The sequence below is a fragment of the Schistocerca serialis genome, chromosome 2, assembly GCF_023864345.2.
Source record: "Schistocerca serialis cubense isolate TAMUIC-IGC-003099 chromosome 2, iqSchSeri2.2, whole genome shotgun sequence".
NCBI classification, from domain to species: Eukaryota; Metazoa; Arthropoda; class Insecta; order Orthoptera; family Acrididae; genus Schistocerca; species Schistocerca serialis.
In genome coordinates this window covers 547,137,767-547,157,536 of record NC_064639.1, presented here as the reverse complement: position 1 = coordinate 547,157,536, position 19,770 = coordinate 547,137,767, and the positions used below count along the sequence as shown (strand labels likewise).

Genomic DNA, 19,770 nt, shown 5'->3' with positions numbered 1-19,770 from the left:
AGTGATACTATGCAGACGACACCACTGTGGTGTCGCCGGTCATTGACCGCTATTTCATGCACAACACCACTATGGTGTCGCCAGACGACATAGTGTTAACACATCCATTCACATCCATTGACCACATTCAAGGAGATTCCTAACTGCTTACTAACAGCAACTAACTTATCTTGTGTCACAAGAAGAGCACTCACACTGTGAGGCAGCATTTTGTGTGGTGCAATGTTTTTCAGAGCAGTAAGTGAATAATAAGCTTGCTCATACTCTTTTAATTTCAGGATCTGTTTTGCTATAAGGATTATAAATTCCCTTTAAGAACTGAAGTAATTAACATGCAAGAAAGTGATTTTTGTTATAACAAGATAAAAATATGGGATAAAATTTTCTGATTTATTGGTGCTACTTGTAACTTTGAATATAACTTTTATTTTGATGAGGTTATGCTCACTAACAAATTTATGAAACAAAACTGAAATCAATTCAACATACACTTTCAAATACTTGCTTAGGACAAACCGATGAAGTAGAAAAAGGTGAAAATAATGCACTAATTATGTAAGCTGCTTCACTCCGGTTAAGGGAAATATGTTATGCATGACACTCATAAAATTCTTATAATTCTCAAAAATATGCCTTTATTCATGTGTACACTGAAGTTAGAAAAATGAGTAAGGATGCTGTTGTCAAAATTTGAACAAGGTCCATCTGAAATGTTCAGAGAATGGTCTCAGAAAATAAAGGATACAAGAGTTACAGACAATGTACCTTCACTGAACCTCAAAGTAATCACCAAGCTATTGGGAACTGTCAACAAACTCTTCTTGTAGAATCACTCAAGTCACTGTGGTCATGTGCAATGTCGGTTAAGCATAAGTTTTTCAGGGCTAATTTAAGATAGCAAAACAAAAAGAGGTCTGCAGCACCAAACCTGAAGAATACGGAGAATGTTGAAGAACAATCACCTTGCACTGAGGTATAAAGTTGAGCACACAGACATTGTGGGTACCAGTGCATGACCACACTGCTTCAAGCGATTCCACTAGAAGCATTTACTCACAGTTTCCAACAGCTTTACAACCAATGTCAGAAGTGTATTGTAGCTAATGGTAACTGCTTTGAAGGCCAGTAAAAGCATTTTGTTTGTAACTATTGTTTCATTTATTTTATGAGACGATCCACCAAATTTCTCAGATGCACTCTCTGTAACTATTGTTTCATTTATTTTCTGAGATGATCCACCAAATTTCTCAGATGCACCCTCTAGAAGTTTGCAGTTGATGACATACTACTAATGACATTTTTTGTAGCAATTAACATTTGAAAATGCACAATATATCAAAACATACTTGACTTTTGATGCAGTTGATGAAAGATAATAGGCAAACAACATCAACAGCATGTTTAAATAGTAGCTACAAAATTAGGGTCTAATTTTAACAGCAAATTTATCTGACACATGTAATATTATTTGTAAACAATTAGAATAATGGACATAATCTTATGTATGTAAAATAAATGTCCCAAATGCACTGATTTTGTGATTAGCCAATTTTATGTCATTTTTTACACTATAGCCTGTTCAAAATTACTTCAGGATTGACAGTTACAATGGAAGTAATGGAGTGGGGCGGGAGGTGAGAGAAGCCCATGCAGGAGGCATGGACCACATTCTACCAATCCCAGGACACTCGTAGCTTCAGCAAGCACTAAAAATTGCCAAATCTTCACCCCACCACCACGGTACCTTCTGCTAGCACTGTGTTTTTAAGCAGCTTGTTGTCTTGCCACATCTTGTGATTTTTTTGTCATTTTCACACTTTCAGGAGCTATTGTTGCATTTATTGTAACTGTTATTTGTTGAAAGTTAGAAGTGGAAAGGTTATATGTCGTTCTCTTGGCCAGGGGATTGCCACACAAGATCAGTCAACATAAATGGTTTGTACATTACATACATGCCTGCTTTGAGACTGAAAAGCTTAATGGTGGACCGTTGCTCTCTGTTAAAGTGTACGGTAATTGCTAGAACTGCTGCAGCTCTGAACATAAACAAAAACACTACTCTGCAAATTGGCAAGGAAATATTCAAAAAAATAAAAGGAAGCTGGAAAAACATTGAAGTTTGAAACTGTTGGGGGAAAATATATAGATAAGCAGATTACCAACATAGGTTATTTACTGACAATGCAATTTATCATCATGGTTATGATTATTATTGCACAAAGGAAAATCTGAAACTCACAAACTTATTGGTCACATGTAAGAAATCATGTCATTGCCAAGGCAGTCGCACATTATTGTTCACAGTTTTGCATGACCTAGGATTTCATGTGAATATTTTTGTGACCATTAACTGTTGATGAACAGAGAGGATACAGGTGTGTGGTTGATTTTGCAGTTTTTAAGACAGCTTCATGGCATGAATATTGATGGAGTGGTGTGGCTTGATGAAATGTGGATCAATTCTGGCCACTTGGTCAAGCAGGGCTGGGCAGATGACTCAAGTAAAGGAACAATGGCAATGCCTTCCAGAAGGGGGACAGACTTATTCTTTGTCATGCAGGCACCTCGCAAGGATTTCTCCTGAACAGAGACAGGAATTATCATGAAGAAATGAACCATACTAGGTTTACAGAGTAGTTCATAGAATCACTTATTCAAAATCTATGAAATCTGACAACAATTGTTCCACCTAATGCTCCTTGCCATTCAGTTGTTGTTGACAAGGCACCTGCAGCGGCAAAGGAGAGAATGATTGTTTGGCTACAGTGGTGTAACATCAACATGACTGATAACCTTAGAGAGGAACAGTGCCTCTCAGGATTCCTTCAGACTGAACACTGTTCATGACGCATGGAGTCCTCCTGTGTTGAGACAGTCCAATGATTTGTAGTGCTTGGGACACATGAATATCAGTATGGCACATTTTGGAAGAGAATTAGTTATGCATGGTCTGGGATCCTTGACAGATAGGATTAATGGAGTAGATTGAGAAAGTTAAAAGAAGAGCAGCACATTTTGTATTATCACGAAATAGGAATGAGAGTGCCAATGACATGATATAGGATTTGGGGTGGACATCATTAAAACAAAGGCATTTTTAACTGTGTCAGAATCTTCTCATGAAATTTCAGTCACCAACTTTCTCCTCCAAGTGCAAAAATATATTGTTGATGCCAACCTACATAGGGAAGAATCATCATCATAATAGAAGAATCATCATCATAATAGAATAAGAGAAATCAGTGTTCACACGGAAAGATATAGGTATTCATTTTTTCTGTGTTCCTCGAGATTAGAATAATAGAGAATTATTGTAAGGGTGGTTTGATGAACCCTCTGCCAGGTGCTTAAGTTTGATTTGCAGAGTATCCATGTAAATATAGATTCTGTATGATCTTCATATATGGAACATGCAAAGAAAACATGGTCTATATCTTCAATAGATTTGCTGTTGCAGACACATTAGTGGTTGTTCACAACACTGATTCTCAACAGATGAGCTGGAAAACTGCTGTGATCTAATGTAATTCTTGCTATACTTATGATGTATGTCTGCTAATCTTCTCTTTTTGTCTAAACTATTTATTGTCCATGTTTCACTTCCATACATGGCTACACTCCATACAAATACCTTCAGGAAAGATTTCCTGACACTTACATCTATACTCAATGTTAAGGGGCTCCGGAACGCCCTATACTTGCAATGTTAAAATAACGCTTATAAATTACATCTTTCCTCACAAAGTATTTGAGGTAGGAAGTTGAACTTTTTACAGATTATTTATTGGAATATGGGCTACAACTTAACACAGGGATTTTACAAAATTTTAGTTCAGTTATTAAAGATGATTTTTTTTCAATTGTAATGAAAATTCACAACATTTTTTTGCAATTTTTTATTTATATATTCAAAAATATACAGTTTTTTGGAAAAAGGCTGTGTTAAATTATGCAGAAGGTACTGTGTAACATTTACTGAAAGTTTGAAACAAATATGTTTGGAACATCCTTAGAAAACATGTAATTAGTATGAGAAAATAAAAGTTTTGGGAATCGAGCGACAAAGATTGGATTAAGTTTTTAGGGCATTCCAGGTCCATAGGATGGATTATCTTCATCCTCTGCAAACTCCTCCTCCAGCTTCCTCTTGTTCCTCCTCCTGTTTACTCTTGCTTGTATTTCTAGACTCTTTACAGCCTTGTCTGCAGCCCGAAGGCGTTCCTTGTCTAAAGCAAGCATCGCTCGTACCATGTTAGTACCTATCTTCATTCCCATATTTCTAAATACCTTGCACCTTACAATGTTGCCATCATTGAAAGTCGCAACAGCATCATACACACCAAAGTGAAGTGTTTCTATTCCAACAAATACAGTCTTGGGGATTCTCGACCATATAACACTATTTACACTTTCATTGGGGTTTTGAGTTTTTCCGTGAATACACTTTTTCAACAGTTCAGGTGCTGCTAAGTCTCTGAAAATAGGTTTTATCACCTCCATTATTGCATGAGGCAGACTATGCTTATAAGTGTACACTTCACCAGTTAGCAATCCTTTGTTATATTTACACCAACTGTCTTCTTCTTTGGGACACAAGTTATGTTGGGGATTTTCATCGGTTGAAGAAGTATGAAAAAAAAGAGCCCAAACAGCCTTCTTCATTTTGTCGACACTTTCTGTATTTTGCCTAATAGCCATTCCATAATAGTTCTGTATTTTGTCAATTACACTGTCAGTTAATCTTCCCTTCCCATCCAACCCTTTACCATCACTGAGTTTTTGTTTTTTGTACGAAGCTTTCAGTCGCCAAAGTCTTGTTCCCATTCGCTTCTGTACGTGTCCAATACACTCAAATTTCTGCACTACAACATCATCACCATAGGGCTTCAGTCTTTGAACATGTTTGAAACTTTTAGAATCACCGTCACCAAGGTAATTAACATATCGCACTTTATCACATGCCTCAGAACGCTGGAATATACTGGCAACACCAGCCACTTCCATTCCTCCACTACTGCCACTATAGTTAGCTTTGCAATTATTTTCATGTGTACCTTTATATTTTTGTGGACATCTACAATACTTTGATATTACTGCTACATCTAAAACTTTCCCTGTATACATACTGGTGGCAGATACTACGCCATGAAGAGATGTGTGTCCCCGTTTATGCCAGGTACCATCGAACGCTGCAGTCAAATCTCCGTTACCATTACTTTCCATTACTGCCTCTTCCACAGCGTTCTTCATAGATTCTATACAGACATCTTCTACTTTAGACCCTATTAATTTATTATAGGTCGTAAACTTGGTTGGGGGATTTGGAAGATTCATGATGCCACAGAAAATTGCACCTGCAGTAGCACCCTTACCAACCGAACGCAAGGAATAAACAAATCTAATGTTGTGTTCGTAGATTTTGCTACCATTTTCTTCAGTTGCAGTTACTGCAACACTGTTCCAAAAGGTGGTCATGTATGAACACTTATCACATTTCAGTTGTATTTCACTAACAAGTCCTACGTGCTTTATTATGGAGAGTTCCAGACCAACTTCACTACAATGAATACATCTTACACAGTTTGAAAAAATTCCTTTGAGAACCGACATATCAAATATTTCATTCACATCCAATTCGCCCATAAAACATTCATAGTTTTCACTCATTGAACCAAGCTTCTTCTGTGAAGTATTTTCTTTCCCACTTTGACTGCTATGGGCAGGTGTACTTGAGAGGTTAGATTCACTCACTTGGTTATCGTCTTTATTGTTTACAGTAATAACACATACCTTTGGCTTTCCAACATTTCTCCTTTTCTTTAAAGCCTTCAGAGGATTTCTAATAACTTTATTTTTACTCATTATTATACTTCAACAAAACAGAGACTCAAGAAACAGAATTAATTACGAATATTTTCCAGATAACGACAGAGTAAATAAACATGAAACAATCGACAATCACACCAGCGATATATATATATTGAACCATCACAGGTTAGCCACAACACATACTTTATCTCACATCACTAAAATGTACCTGATGAACACGGACGTTAATAATAACACCATTTGACAGCAGTTTAACAGCGCCACAGTGGGTCACGCCCATGTAGAACACATTTCAAAAAAAATTTAAAAATAGTTGTAGTCTTCGGAATTGAATAAATTATATATCTATTAAAAGGTAATAGTCTGCAGATTCAGAAAACGCAAAAAAGTAAAAATTGAACTTTTCATGATTTTGAGCCTTTCCGGAGCCCCTTAACAAGTTTCTCTTCTTCAGAAACGATTTCCTTGGCGTTGCCAGTCTGCATTTTATGTCCTCTCTACTTTGATCATCATCAGTTATTTTGCTTCCCAATTAGCAAAACCTATTTACTACTGTAAGTGTCTCATTTCCTAATCTAATTCCCTCAGCCTCACCTGATTTAATATGGCTACTTTCTATTATTCTCACCTTACTTTTGTTGGTGTTCATCTTATATCCTCCTTTCAAGACACTGTCCATTCCATTCAACTGCTCTTCCAGGTTCTTTGCTGTCTCCGACAGAATAACAATGTCATCGGCAAACTCAAAAGTTTTTATTCCTTCTGCATGGATTTTAATTCCTACTCCAAATTTTTCTTTTGTTTCCTTTACTGCTTGATCAGTACACAGATTGAATAACATCGGGAATACGCTACGACCCTGTCTCACCCCCTTCCCAACCACTGCTTCCCTTTAAAGCCCCTCAGCTCTTATAATTGCCATCTGGTTTCTGTACAAATTGTAAATAGCCTTTCACTCCCTGTATTTTACCCCTGCCACCTTAAGAATTTGATAGAGAGTATTCCAGTCAACATTGTCAAAAGCTTTCTCTGAGTCTACAAATGCTAGAAATGTAGGTTTGCCTTTTATTAATCTGTCTTGTAAGATAATTCATAGGGTCATTATTGCCCCATGTATTCCAACATTTCTATGGGATCCAAACTGATCTTCCCCAAGGTTGACTTCTACCAGTTTTTCCATTCATGTTAGTATTTTGCATCCATGACTTATTAAATTGATAGTTTGGTAATTTTCACACCTGTCAACACCTGGTTTCTTTGGGATTGGAGTTGTTATATTCATCTTGAAGTCTGAGGGTATTTAGCCTGTGTCATACATCTTGCTCACCAGATGGTAGAGTTTTGTCAGGGCTGGCTCTCCCAAGGCTATCAGTAGTTATAATGGAATGTTGTCTACTCCTGGGGCCTTGTTTTGACTTAGGTCTTTTAGTGCTCTATCAAATTCTTCATGCAGTATCATATCTTCGATTTCATCTTCATCTGCATCCTCTTCCATTTCCATAATATTGTCCTCAAGTACATCGCCCTTGTATAGACCCTCTATATACTCCTTCCACCTTTCTGCTTTCTCTTCTTTTCTTAGAACTAGTTTTCCATCCGAGTTCTTGATATTCATACAAGTGGTTCTCTTTTCTCCAAATGTCTCTTTAATTTTCCTGTAGGCAATATCTGTCTTACCCCTCACAATATATGCTTCTACACCCTTACATTTGTCCTCTTGCTGTCCCTACTTAGCCATTTTGCATTTCCTGTCGATCTCATTTTTGAGACTTTTGTATTCCTTTTTGCCTGCTTCATTTACTGCATTTTTATATTTTCTCCTTTCATCAATTAAATTCGATATCTCTTCTGTTACTAAAGGATTTCTACTAGCCCTTGTCTTTTTACATACTTGATCCTCTGCTGCCTTCAGTATTTCATCTCTCAAAGCTATCCATTCTCCTTCTACTGTATTTCTTTCTCCTGTTCTTGTCAATCGTTCCCTAATTCTCTCTCTGAATCTCTCTACAGTCTCTGGTTCTTTCAGTTTATCCAGGTCCCATTCCTTAAATTCCCAACTTTTTGCAGTTTTTTCAGTTTTAATCTACAGTTCAGAACTGATATCCATCTAATTTAAGTTTTAGAGATAACAATATCTTGTTGTCCAGTGAGCTTATTCTAATAAGCATAGTATGCAACATTTTTCTTTTTGGAAGTCATTATGTTTTTTGTCATACTTTACTTAATTTTGTATTTTTTATTAAGTTTATCCTATGTTATCTTGCATCTTTATTGGTGTAATTTCTTAACTTATCTGCCATGCTCTCCTTTTTTCCTGATGCCCATATTATCATGCCTTCCTCCCAAAATAACAACAATAAATCAAAGATAAAAACAGTAGTGTTTTGTTTTCTGTTGCATAGTCACACACTATGTCCCTTTTGGACTGTTCTCTGTGTCAATTTAGATGTTCAATGGAACACTTTGTCCAGGGCCTACTGTCTTGCTCAAATCATAACTGTCTTGATGTGGTGTCAGAAAATTGTCCAGGGACACTCCAGCGTCGGTGAAGTCAAAGTATTAACTTTTCTCTTATGCTTAATAATAACATCATGATCTTCTCTATCAATATATTTCTCTAGAGAGATTGAACTAGAAGTGATGTCACATATCCCTACAATTGGTTTAAAAATGCTAATTACTTAGTATTATGTAAAAATCAGCTGTATAATAGATCTAACATTTCCTTGAAGTGACAAATGCATCATTACAGAAATGCTTGGTCCTCTTTAACTCTTAGATTTCTATATTAATTTGTACTTTTCCACTTGTATTTTTGAAGTGCAACAAATTTACTTGCATTCCTGATTGCTTTTACCTAGAATCAATTGAACGCCAAAACTATCAAAGATTTAAAAAACTTGCAGCTTCTCCATAATTGCTTGGATCAAGTGATGTGGCACTGTGGATAAAACACTGGGCATGCATTTGGAGCAATAGAGGTTCAAATCACCACCCATCTATCCAGATTTAATTCGTCTGTGCTTCCTTAAATTGCTTAATGCAAATGCCACAGTGGTTCCTTCAAAAAAAGATGTGGCTCACTTTTGTCCCCATCTTTCTACAGTCCATGCTTAATCTCTGTAATCAATGGGATGTTGAACCCTAACCTTCCTTTATTAAAAAAACTTAATAAATTTTTGTCCTTGTTTACAAAACAATTATTTTTAATTTTACAGGCACTTAGAGATGCATTAGATAATATTTATGATGCCCGTGTACCAACTACATGGAAAAGAGGTTCATGGGCTTCTTCAACTTTAGGCTTCTGGTTCACAGAGCTTCTAGAACGAAATGCTCAGTTTTCTGCCTGGATATGGGTGAAACGTCCTGTATCATTCTGGATGACAGGATTTTTTAATCCCCAAGGTATTTATGAATTGTTGCAGTAGCCTTTTACTGAAATATTATTCATTTTATGTGTTTAGTGTGATAACTGCTCAGCAATTTATAAACTTACAGTCCTTGCATCTGGGGCAAAATTGCTTTCACCCATCACATTAGATCAGTACACATATGATGAGCTTGATCAAAGCATTCAAGTGAATATCTGTGAGCCACAATCTTTTGTTTGTCTTTCTTTCATATATGAGTGTCTTTGCTTTGGTCATGTCCTGTCATGTTGTATGTGCCTTAGGTGTCATGTCTGTTCATTGTTTAGCTTGCAGCACTGAGTGCAGTAGAATGTGTGGGTTTATTTTAAAATGAAGTGGTCTTATAAAGTGTCAAATGATATGTCTGCCAGTGTTCTCAATTCAAGTAATTGGCAAAAATGTTCATGTGACTGAATTCTCAACAGTTTATGAACCCAGGTATCCAAATAATTGTCACTGAAAACAGTTAAGAGATCAGGAATAATGTGTTACTATTTGAAGTCCAGGAAATACTATTGCTCAAAAGAAAAATTGTTTTACTTGACAATGATGGAGTCAAATTATTTGACTAATGTGCTGAAACTACAAAGATGTGTGACCTATGGAGATGTGTTTGCAGTTGAGGATGTGCTCATCGAATTATTGGCAAAATATGCTCAGAAGCAGTCCAAACAGAAATTACCACTGTCAAGGGAAAATAATTCTTACTGTTGGTCCATATTTATATTTGCACATAAAAGAAACAGAAATGACAGGGGACGTATGGCAGAAACTGAAGGTGTTGTCTGTGGCAAGAAAGAAGTTATTTGTTATAAGTACAAAAAGCCATGGCATTTTAAAAGTAAGAGCCCTGAGAATGAGAAGAATGATATCAGACAAAACAGAACCTCAAACATCTTCAGTACAGTTCTTTTGAGTGGGTCTTTCTATGTGTCTGCTAGTGTGCATCTCACTGCAAATAAAAGTTGTAAGAAGAATATAGTGAACAATGTTAGCATACATAAAATGGTGACAACACATCAGACTGAAATCCCTGTTTTATGCTCTGAGGAAGCTGATTTAACAGCAGTAGTTGGAAAGACTTTCTGTGACATCACAGTGAAAAATGTTGTTTTTTCTCCAGAAATAACAACACATTTAGTATCTGTAAGCAGATTGATTGAACAAGGAAACCCAGTTGAATTTAGTGGTGGTCAAGAATCAGTTGCAAGTGTATATCTTATAACTGGTGTTTATAAACTGAACATTGACAAAAGAAATAATCTTTTAGCAATGGTTACTGCATCTAGTTTGAATATAATATTAGGCCATTTAAATGCAAAGGACCTTATAAAAATGAAAAATCGTCTCTAGGAGGAGTATTGTGTAAGGATATTAACATAAATATTTGTAAACAAAACTGTGTGGTGCCACCCTACCACAATATTATTGCACCCGGCCCTCTGTGGCCATTACCAGAAATACACAATGATATTACAGTAAACCAGTACAATGGTGATTTCAGAAAATGCATCACACTGTAAATGATTGCAAGACATTTTTGCATATACTATCAAGTAGTTCAGAGCATTCTTGTGAAATATCACAACAAAAACTCACTTATGTAAGCTGACCGAAGTGCCCTCACTCCCATGTGCAATAGCGTTCTGGTCAACTAATGTATAATGAAGGCAAGCAAATGAGATGGCACTACATGAAGGCACTAGAGTTACTAAACTACTGGAAGCTATACAAGCATATCTTTGTGGATCAATGGAAGTTGTGTTGTTAGGTGATGCAAAGTATTTCCTCATTTTGAAAGATGATTAATAGCCAAGTAGAATTTATGTATTTCCTAAAGACAAAATAGTGGAAAACCAGCAAGAAAGGAAAATGAAAACAGTGAAAACAGATAATAGGAAAGAATTCTGTTGTGTGAGTTTTGACAGCGTGCTGAAGAATCATGGGGTTATACATCATTTGATTAACAGTTATGTATCAAGACAAAATGGTTTAGCCGGTAGGTTGAACTAAACTGTGACAGAAAAGGCAAGATGTTTACTATTTGATGGTAAATCTAACAAAAGCTTTTGGGCTGAATTTGTCAATAATGCAGTATATTTGCCCAGTTGGTGAAAGACAGTGGTGGCTGCTATGTAGATAAAAAATGGTTCATGATGCCACTCATCTAGAAGTTTATGTTAGTGCCACCAGATGGTAGCACACTATGGCAGTTTTATCCCCATTCACATGGATAAATCCTGCTAGCTGATAGCACACTTCTCAGACATGCAGATTCACTCACTATATACTGTACTAAAATTAGATCAGACCACAATAGATGTACTGACAGTAAACCTATTTTGTAGTTTTGTGAATGAGCTATAGTATATTAAGTTATGCATTTTATCATACACTAATCCACTTGAGGTCACATAAGGGCCTAAAGCACATCACCATAGATCGTGTGATTGTTGCATTTTATTCACGCTTCTGAAATCTGTTGATCTTATGGTGATTAGGGTTTATCTGTGCTGTAGGCCCACACTGTGTGTATACAAAAATTCACAAAAAGCTGTATCACTGGATCTCTAATATTCACTTAAATGTGGAATCAATGGCAGTGTGCTTTAGGCAGTGGATCTCAGTGCCTCCTTGGTATTCTAGTAAAATAACCATCTTGGTAGACATTACTACTTGATTTTAATCATTTCCACAAATGGCACTTTGTGTTTGAGGTTGGTTGTTTACTGTGTGGGAACGGGCTTCTGTGCACAGTGTAAACATGAACTATGTTGAATCTGTTTAAATGCTAACAGAAAAGCAAAGCTGTGAGGATGGGTCATGAGTTGTGCTTAGGTAGCTCAGTTGGTAGAGCACTTGTCTGCAAAAGGCAAAGGTCCCAAGTTCTAGTCTCAGTCAGGTACACAGCTTTGATCTGCCAGGATGTTTCACATCAGTGCACACTCTGCTAAAAGTGAAAATCTCATTGTGGGAACAGAAAAGTAAATTAACAGGAAAAGTTAGCCACAAAGGAACTAGGGCCTCTGAGAATAGATGCTTTGATTGAGAGAGTGACAAAAGCAAATAAGTGTGACTACAAATGAACATTTAACAAAGAAGTGTACAGTTAGCACAAGCTGTTGTATGGGTGCAATGTAAGAATACCTGATTTTCAGCCCAGAAGTAAATTCGTACATTTGTCCGAAAAAATGGAAAAGCACAAAAATGCCCTCTTACTAAAAATGAGAAGTGGAGAATTGCAACAATTTACACATTATTTCATTATTACCCTAAACTGTACTTCATTATGTACAAAATAACAAAATTCCACAAAAACAGTTCTTTCTTTTGTCAGATAAGTTATGCATATTATTACTATCATTATTATTATTATTACTATTATTATTACTGTTGTTATTAATATTATGGCATGTGTTATACTTATAACACAGAAAACACCATTTACTTTCACTATGTAATATTTTTATTGGCACAAGATAAATCAAAACACAAAGAAATTGTTTTCAACAATCACGGTAACAGTCATGACAAATGTCCCACACCAACTAGTCAACAACCAAAGTAAGTAAAACGAAGTACAAAAAAGCAAAGATATTAATATTTTCTGGCAGTTCTGCCCCCCACCCCCCCACCCCCCCACCCCCCACCCCCCACCCCCACCCCCCGAGGAGTGCGGAGCGCATAGGAGGAGTGATGAGGAGTAAGTGATAAAGGGAAGGTAAACATTTAAGGCAAGACGTAATCTTGAAGTATGAGAGGTGGCCGTACGGTGCGGCCAGCACACGGGTGATAGCAGTATGGGTAGGAGGATTCGGGGAATACGAAGGAGAAAGGGGGGGGGTTACTCTTATAAATAAAACATTATTGGAATCTACGTAGGCTGAAATGTCATTTTGTGAAGTACCAGGAGCCACATTGAAGCACTGTAATAGCTTGATGTCTTTCTGGTCAGATGGCACAGAATTGTTTTGAATTTCAAATAAAAAAAGAAAAGTGTCCACAAGTTGTATTTTTATAGAGTCCACATCATAGTCACTCAAGTTCACTTGAAACACTAGTTCATTACTGCTGGCACTCAGAGGCGTAAAATACAGAAGAGGGGGCCTTGACTTGGAGAGAGTGTTTCATTAGCTTGTGGAGAAGGGAGAGGACAGGCCTCTGAAGTTTCCTGCAAAACAAATTCATTATCGTGTATGTCGGTGTCATTAAGGATCCATGCTGGTTTCAAGTGCTCAATGGACACGACAGATGGTTTGTTCTTAAAGAGGATCGTATACGTATTTTCAGAGCGTGACAGGACCCGGTATGGGCCAGTGTAGGGTGGAGCAAGGGGTGGATGCATGGCGTCTTCTCTAAGCATCACATAGTTACAAGAACTGAGGTGTGGGTGAATGAAAACTGGAGGGGTAGCATGCGATCGAGGTTGCGGAATACGTAACTTGGTGATATGCTGTCGAACCTCTCATACCAACTCGGGAAGTTGATCCTCGGGAAGTAGAGTAGGGTCATCAAGAAAATCCGCCGGAAGTGCGAGGTTTTCTCCGCATACCATCTCAGCAACTGATGCTTTAAGGTCTTCTTTGAAAACCGTCCTCAAACCTAAAAGGACCCAGGGGAGTGCCTCAGTCCAAGAGGAAGAATGACACATGAGAGCGACCTTCAGGGTACGGTGCCATCGTTCTATTAGGCCATTAGATTGCAGGTGATAGGCTGTAGTTCTGAATTTGTTGATACCACACAGATGACAGAGGTGATTAAACAGATTAGATTCAAATTGTCTCCCCTGGTCTGTGGTAAGTGAAGTAGGGCAACCAAAACGGGAAAGCCAATGGTGTACAAAAGCGTTAGCTACAGTGTCAGCCGTAATGTCCACGATGGGGATAGCCTCGGCCCAATGTGTGGTACGATCTATCATGGTCAGTAAGTAATGGAAGTTGTTAGTTATTGGTAACGGACCGACGATGTCCAAATGGACATGACGGAATCTACCTGAGGGCACAGTAAATTTGCCTAACGGGGGCTTGGTATGTTTGTGTATTTTGGCTCTCTGGCAAGGTATGCATGCTCTCACCCACTGATTGCAATATCTTTTTACATTAGGCCAAACGTATCTCTCTGTAATGAGGCGCGTAGTCGTGCGAATGCCCGGGTGAGCGAGATTGTGGATCGTGTATAAAACATCTTTCCTAAGAGCTTTAGGGACTACAGGATGAGGATAACCTGTTTTAATGTCACAATACAAAGAGGAATCATCATTAGGGAAGGGATGTAGAGCAATTTGTAAGGAAGTATCAGAGTCAGAGAAAAGGTGCTGTATCTCTGGGTCGGATAGCTGAAGCTCGTGTAAGCGGTGAGGATCAATAGCTGTCTTCAGGGAGGACAGGCGTGACAGGTAGTCTGCTGCAACATTGTCATTACCGCCGATATATTGAAAGTCTGAAACATATTGTAATACCAAATCCATATGGCGAAACCTTCTGGGGAGTACATCTAATGCTGGTTTGGGGAGAGCCTCGACAAGGGGCTTGTGATCTGTGTAAACTGTCACAAGTCGGGCTTCAATATCTGTATGAAAGTACTTTACAGCCTCATAAATGGCGTAAAGTTCACGATCAAATGTGGACCACTTTCTTTGTGTTTCGGTGAGCTATTTTGAAAAGAAACACAGGGGTGTGGTACCTGTTGTTGCAAAACTGCACCAATGGCATTATCGCTAGCGTCTGTCGTTATTGTCAAGGAGGTGTCAGGGTGAGGGTGAGACAGGGTAATAGCATTCACCAAGGCGTACTTAAGCGAGTCGAAGGCTCGCTGCATGGTCTGATCCCATTCTATGTGTCTGTCACCTGTGGTATTCTTTCCCTTTAAGGCCTCAGTGAGAGGGGCTTGAAGAGATGCCGCATGTGGAATGTGGAGTCTAAAAAAATTTACCATTCCGAGGTATCTACGTAGCTGTTTATAGGTTTGAGGGAGGGGAAGGTCAAGTATTTGTTGCACTCTATCTGATGTAGGATGAACGCCCTCATTATTGACCAAATGTCCCAGGAAAATAACCTCTGGCTTCTCCAGTTGGGATTTGTCATGATTAATCTCAACTCCGTGACGTGCCAATCTATTAAAAACCTGTTGGAGGTGTTGTTTGTGCTCCTCGGCAGTTGTGGAGAAAATAATAATGTCGTCTAGGTAGGCATAGCAAAAATTAAGGCCACGTAGAATGGTGTCAATGAATCTTTGCCAGGTCTGGGTGGCATTCTTCAATCCATAAGGCATAAACAAATATTCATATAGCCCAAATGGGGTGATGATAGCGGTTTTGGGGATATCTTCTGGGTGCATCGGAATCTGATGGTATGCCTTTTTGCAGTCTAACACAGAGAAAAAATTGGCACCGAACATGGATTGTGAAAAATCGTGGAAGTGTGGGACAGGGTAGTTATCAAGTATTGTTCTGGTGTTCAAATGCCTATAATCTCCACAGAGTCGAAAGGAATTGTCCTTTTTGGGAATGACATGTATTGGGGAAGACCACACACTGTCCGAAGGGCGGACTATACCTAAGCGTAAAAGTTCATTAATACATTCTTTGGCAGTGGTAAGTTTTTTTGCATTGAGGCGTCAGGGGCCAGAACGGACAGGCGGTCCCTCAGTTGTGTTAAGCCTGTGACAGACGCTCGTAGTAATGGCCTTGATTTTGTGAATAGGTGTGGCCAAAATACGTGGAGGGACACAGGAAGGAGCGACGTTATCGTCGGTGCACGGTAAGTATGAAAGGGAACTAACCTGAAATACATTATCATTGAACAGTAGTTCAGTGAAAGCTGCAGTGTTGTCCGTGGAGCTGCACTGTGCAACAGCCAGCGGGGTTCCATTGACTATGGTGTTACTGCACGAAGGAATTGTTGTGCGCGCATGCGCGGTGTCACCTGTAACAGCTGCCGCCTCTGTGTTTTGGTGAAAGGTGGACGGTGAAGCGCAGGGTGGGGGGTTGCTGAGTGGGTTGCCGTCTTCGCTGTCCGGGTCATGGCAGGTGCCGCTGTGGCTGCATATAAACAACGGTGCGGTATGCAGGTCCCGTGTAGTTTCGTGCATGTTATTACTTTTAATCTTGATCTTCTCTCTAAACCTGCGCAATTCATCAGTCAGGACATCACAACGTTGAAGTAGCTTTGCATTGTCTTCAGACAGTTGGTTGATTTCAAGGCGTTGCATAACTAAGTTCACTACGACAGCTTTGACCTCCTCAGATAGAACAGAAACTGTCTCTTTGTCTTGTTGACAGGACGTATTCGAGCTGCATTCTGTCAGCATGGATGGGGAAAAATTTTTGTTTAAAATCCACTGAGCAGAGGGCAGGTGAAATTAAGTCCAAAGAAAAGTTATGAACAGTTAAAAAGTCGATTTCTACTACCAAAATTGTCCATTCATAATTATGTGTATCATCGAAGTAAATGCGAAGTTGCGTTACACCATAAACCTTTAATGAGGAATTGTTGGCTGCTCTGATTTGGTGAGGCGAATGCGTGATTGTAGAAGTGACCATTGAACATGGAATGATGCTCACATCGGCACCAGTGTCCACTAAAAACCATCTCTGAGAAGCTATATCCTGGATATACAAACGTCCGAGAGAATACTTCGGAAGTACTAGCCTGTGATCTGTTGGGCGACTTGACGTCACAGTGCGGACCGGTGCGCCTATAGCGGCCCACCGTGCATGTTTGGGCGCATTGCACAGGGTGAGTGGCAATCTCTGGCTGTATTACTGTAAACGGAGTGACACCAGCAGAGAGGATAAACTTGCCGATCCTGTGTTGTTACCGGGTGAAGGACGTCACTTGAAGCTGTGGTATGGGATGGTGAAGGACAATGTGGAATCTGGTGCTCAGCCAGTGTACTCTGTCTGTTGTTTTGGAAAGATTGGCCTCTGCCACACGGGGGAGGTGTAATATCGAGGGGGTCACATGTAGATAACTTTCTTCTGTTGATTATCTTATATGCGGCATCGGCCAGAAATAATTTCACTTGTAGAGGTCCCTGATCGCGTGATAGGAGCTGCAGTTGGATAGCTTGCGGCAGCTTTCCAACCCAGAAAGAAAGTAAAGCTTCACCTGGCATAGTTTTGCTATCGAAGACTGCTCTGATACGTCAGCACAGTTGTGAAGGAGTTGAGTCTTTGAGATGTACATCTTGCAGTATGTATAAAACAGACTCTTGTGTAGTCTTAGCTAGACGTTCGCAGATCTGTTGTTTTGCCAGTGCATAACGATTTGCGGGGGCCGCCGACAGCACTAAGTCCTGTACCCACTCAGCGTGGTCCTCCAGGGCATTAATAAGTGCAGTAAATTTAGCACTGTCTGAATCAATGTTTAGGGCAGTGAATATTGTCTCTGCTAAAATAAACCACGTATGTGGATTGTCCATCGTGAACCTTGGTAATTTAGGAATTTTCTCACTCTTGTGTTATGGATGTAACAGATTCGATAGCACAGCGGACAGAAGTGGCGGAGTGTTTATGAACCTGTAACTTGCCGCGTTCATGGCGTCTGGTTTAAACACAGCTGGTGCTGGAGGCACGGCAAGCACAGCCAGGGCTGCGGAAACAATCGGGGCGGGACGACTGTCCAACCAGTAATTGTTGTCACTGAAATTTGTACCCATCTGTTTTTGTAGTGAGTCTTGTAGTAGGTTGGGAGAGAATGTGTACAAAACCGATTTATCAGCAATATATGTGGAGCTCCAAGTGATCTGTGGGCTCGAAAAATCTGTGAGGTTCATAGTGTTGGGGCACTGTTGCACACTACATGTCACAGGAGGTTGTACATACGACACACTGTGAGTCACAAATTTAGGCACAGCACTCATGATTGGTTTGTTATAGATGAACATAGAAAAAGATTTCATAGCAGGTGACATCACTGACGATGTTGAAAGAGTCGACAACGGCATTGTTGAGGACGGAGAAAACTCCACGGCATTGTACTTATCTTCCAATTTTATCCCAGTTGTTGGTGGCATTGTGCGTAGGAAACCATGGAAAGGCAGTGTAGAGGCACCATTAGTATCATGTTATAGTTCGAAAGGAGTGGAGGGTGAGCGATGTGGAGATGTCGAAGTAAACGGCCACATTATCGAATCGGACGTATGTTGCGCATCGGAGGTCACCAGTATGGCATGTGTTACACAACACAGAAAACACCATTTACTTTCACTATGTAATATTTTTATTGGCCAAAGATAAATCAAAACACAAAGAAATAGTTTTCGACAATCACAGTAACAGTCATGATGAATGTCTCACACCAACTAGTCAACAACCAAAGTAAGTAAAATGAAGTACAAAAAAGCAAAGATATTAATATTTTCTGGCAGTTCTGCCACAATATTGGCAGTTGTAGTTGAATAAATTTGTTGATAAGCATAACTGTCATACAGCTATTAATTTCACATTGTCAGATTTATCTGAATCTAAAAACTTGTTAACACCCAGAATGTCACAAGATGCCACTGGTAAAAGGGTTCAAGTTTATTGAATAAAATGTCCTATGAATGGTGGGCTGGCAAGAAACCAACCTTTAGTAATCTCAGAATAATTGGAAGCAAAGACATGATGCCCAATTCTAAAATTACGAGGACAAAATTGGGAAAAATCCAAAAGAAATGATCTTAATATGATATAGTAACACCACAAAAGGCTATAGACTTTATGACCCTGAAGCAAATGATGATGTAATAAGTAGAGATGTGACTACAATGAAAAATGTTAGTGATATAGAAACTGAAATAAAGAATCATGAATAAATCATGAGTTCAGTGGGAGAAGATAAATAAGAAGCTGAGTATGATGCTACACCAAGAGAAGACATCCATAATGCGTCAGAAGATTCTTTAAGTCAGAGGAAGAAACTAATACTCAAAAACTTTGTATCACAAGAAGATAAAATGAAGAAGATCAGAAGATCACAATGGCAGTTCAAACCAAATAGAAAATTTGATGATTATTAGGCTTATTTTTCTGCTGGAACTTCAGATCAAATGAAGGACTTGATAAATGTGAAGGAGGACCATTCCAAACATGATGCAAAGAAATGGAAACATGCTATGGATGAAGAAATACAAGCTTTTGAAGACAACAGTGCATAGGACATGATAAAGCTTCCAGAAAGTCTGGTGTTGTTCAGTGTAGATGGATTTTCGAGAAAACAGTCAACAGTGAATCTTAGATGTAGCATCCTGCTAGGATATTGGCAAAATGATAGATAATTCACTCATAAACCTGGAACTGATTGTGATGAAACTTTTTCTTATGTGGTAAGGTATTCTACACTTAGATTTATAATGGCTTTATCTGTTGAACTAGATTTAAACATCAAACATATTGATATGAAGACAGCTTTTTAAAATGGTATTCTCACAGAGGAAGTTTTTCTATAAGCAACATGAAGGATAAACTCTTTATTATGATAAAGGAAAAGTTTTTGAGGTTAAAAAAGGCTATGTATGGACTAAAACAATCATCCAGAGTGTGGAA

General features: G+C 38.8%; 1 protein-coding gene across 1 annotated transcript in view; it reads left to right on the top strand.

The window, feature by feature from the left end:
* LOC126456197 (dynein axonemal heavy chain 8-like) overlaps positions 1–19,770 on the top strand; it is a 503,569-nt gene that overhangs the window by 457,111 nt on the left and 26,688 nt on the right. Inside the window, exon 38 of the mRNA XM_050091951.1 lies at positions 9,048–9,237. Coding sequence (XP_049947908.1) covers positions 9,048–9,237 — 190 coding nt within the window. The remainder of the gene's footprint in view (positions 1–9,047; positions 9,238–19,770) is intronic.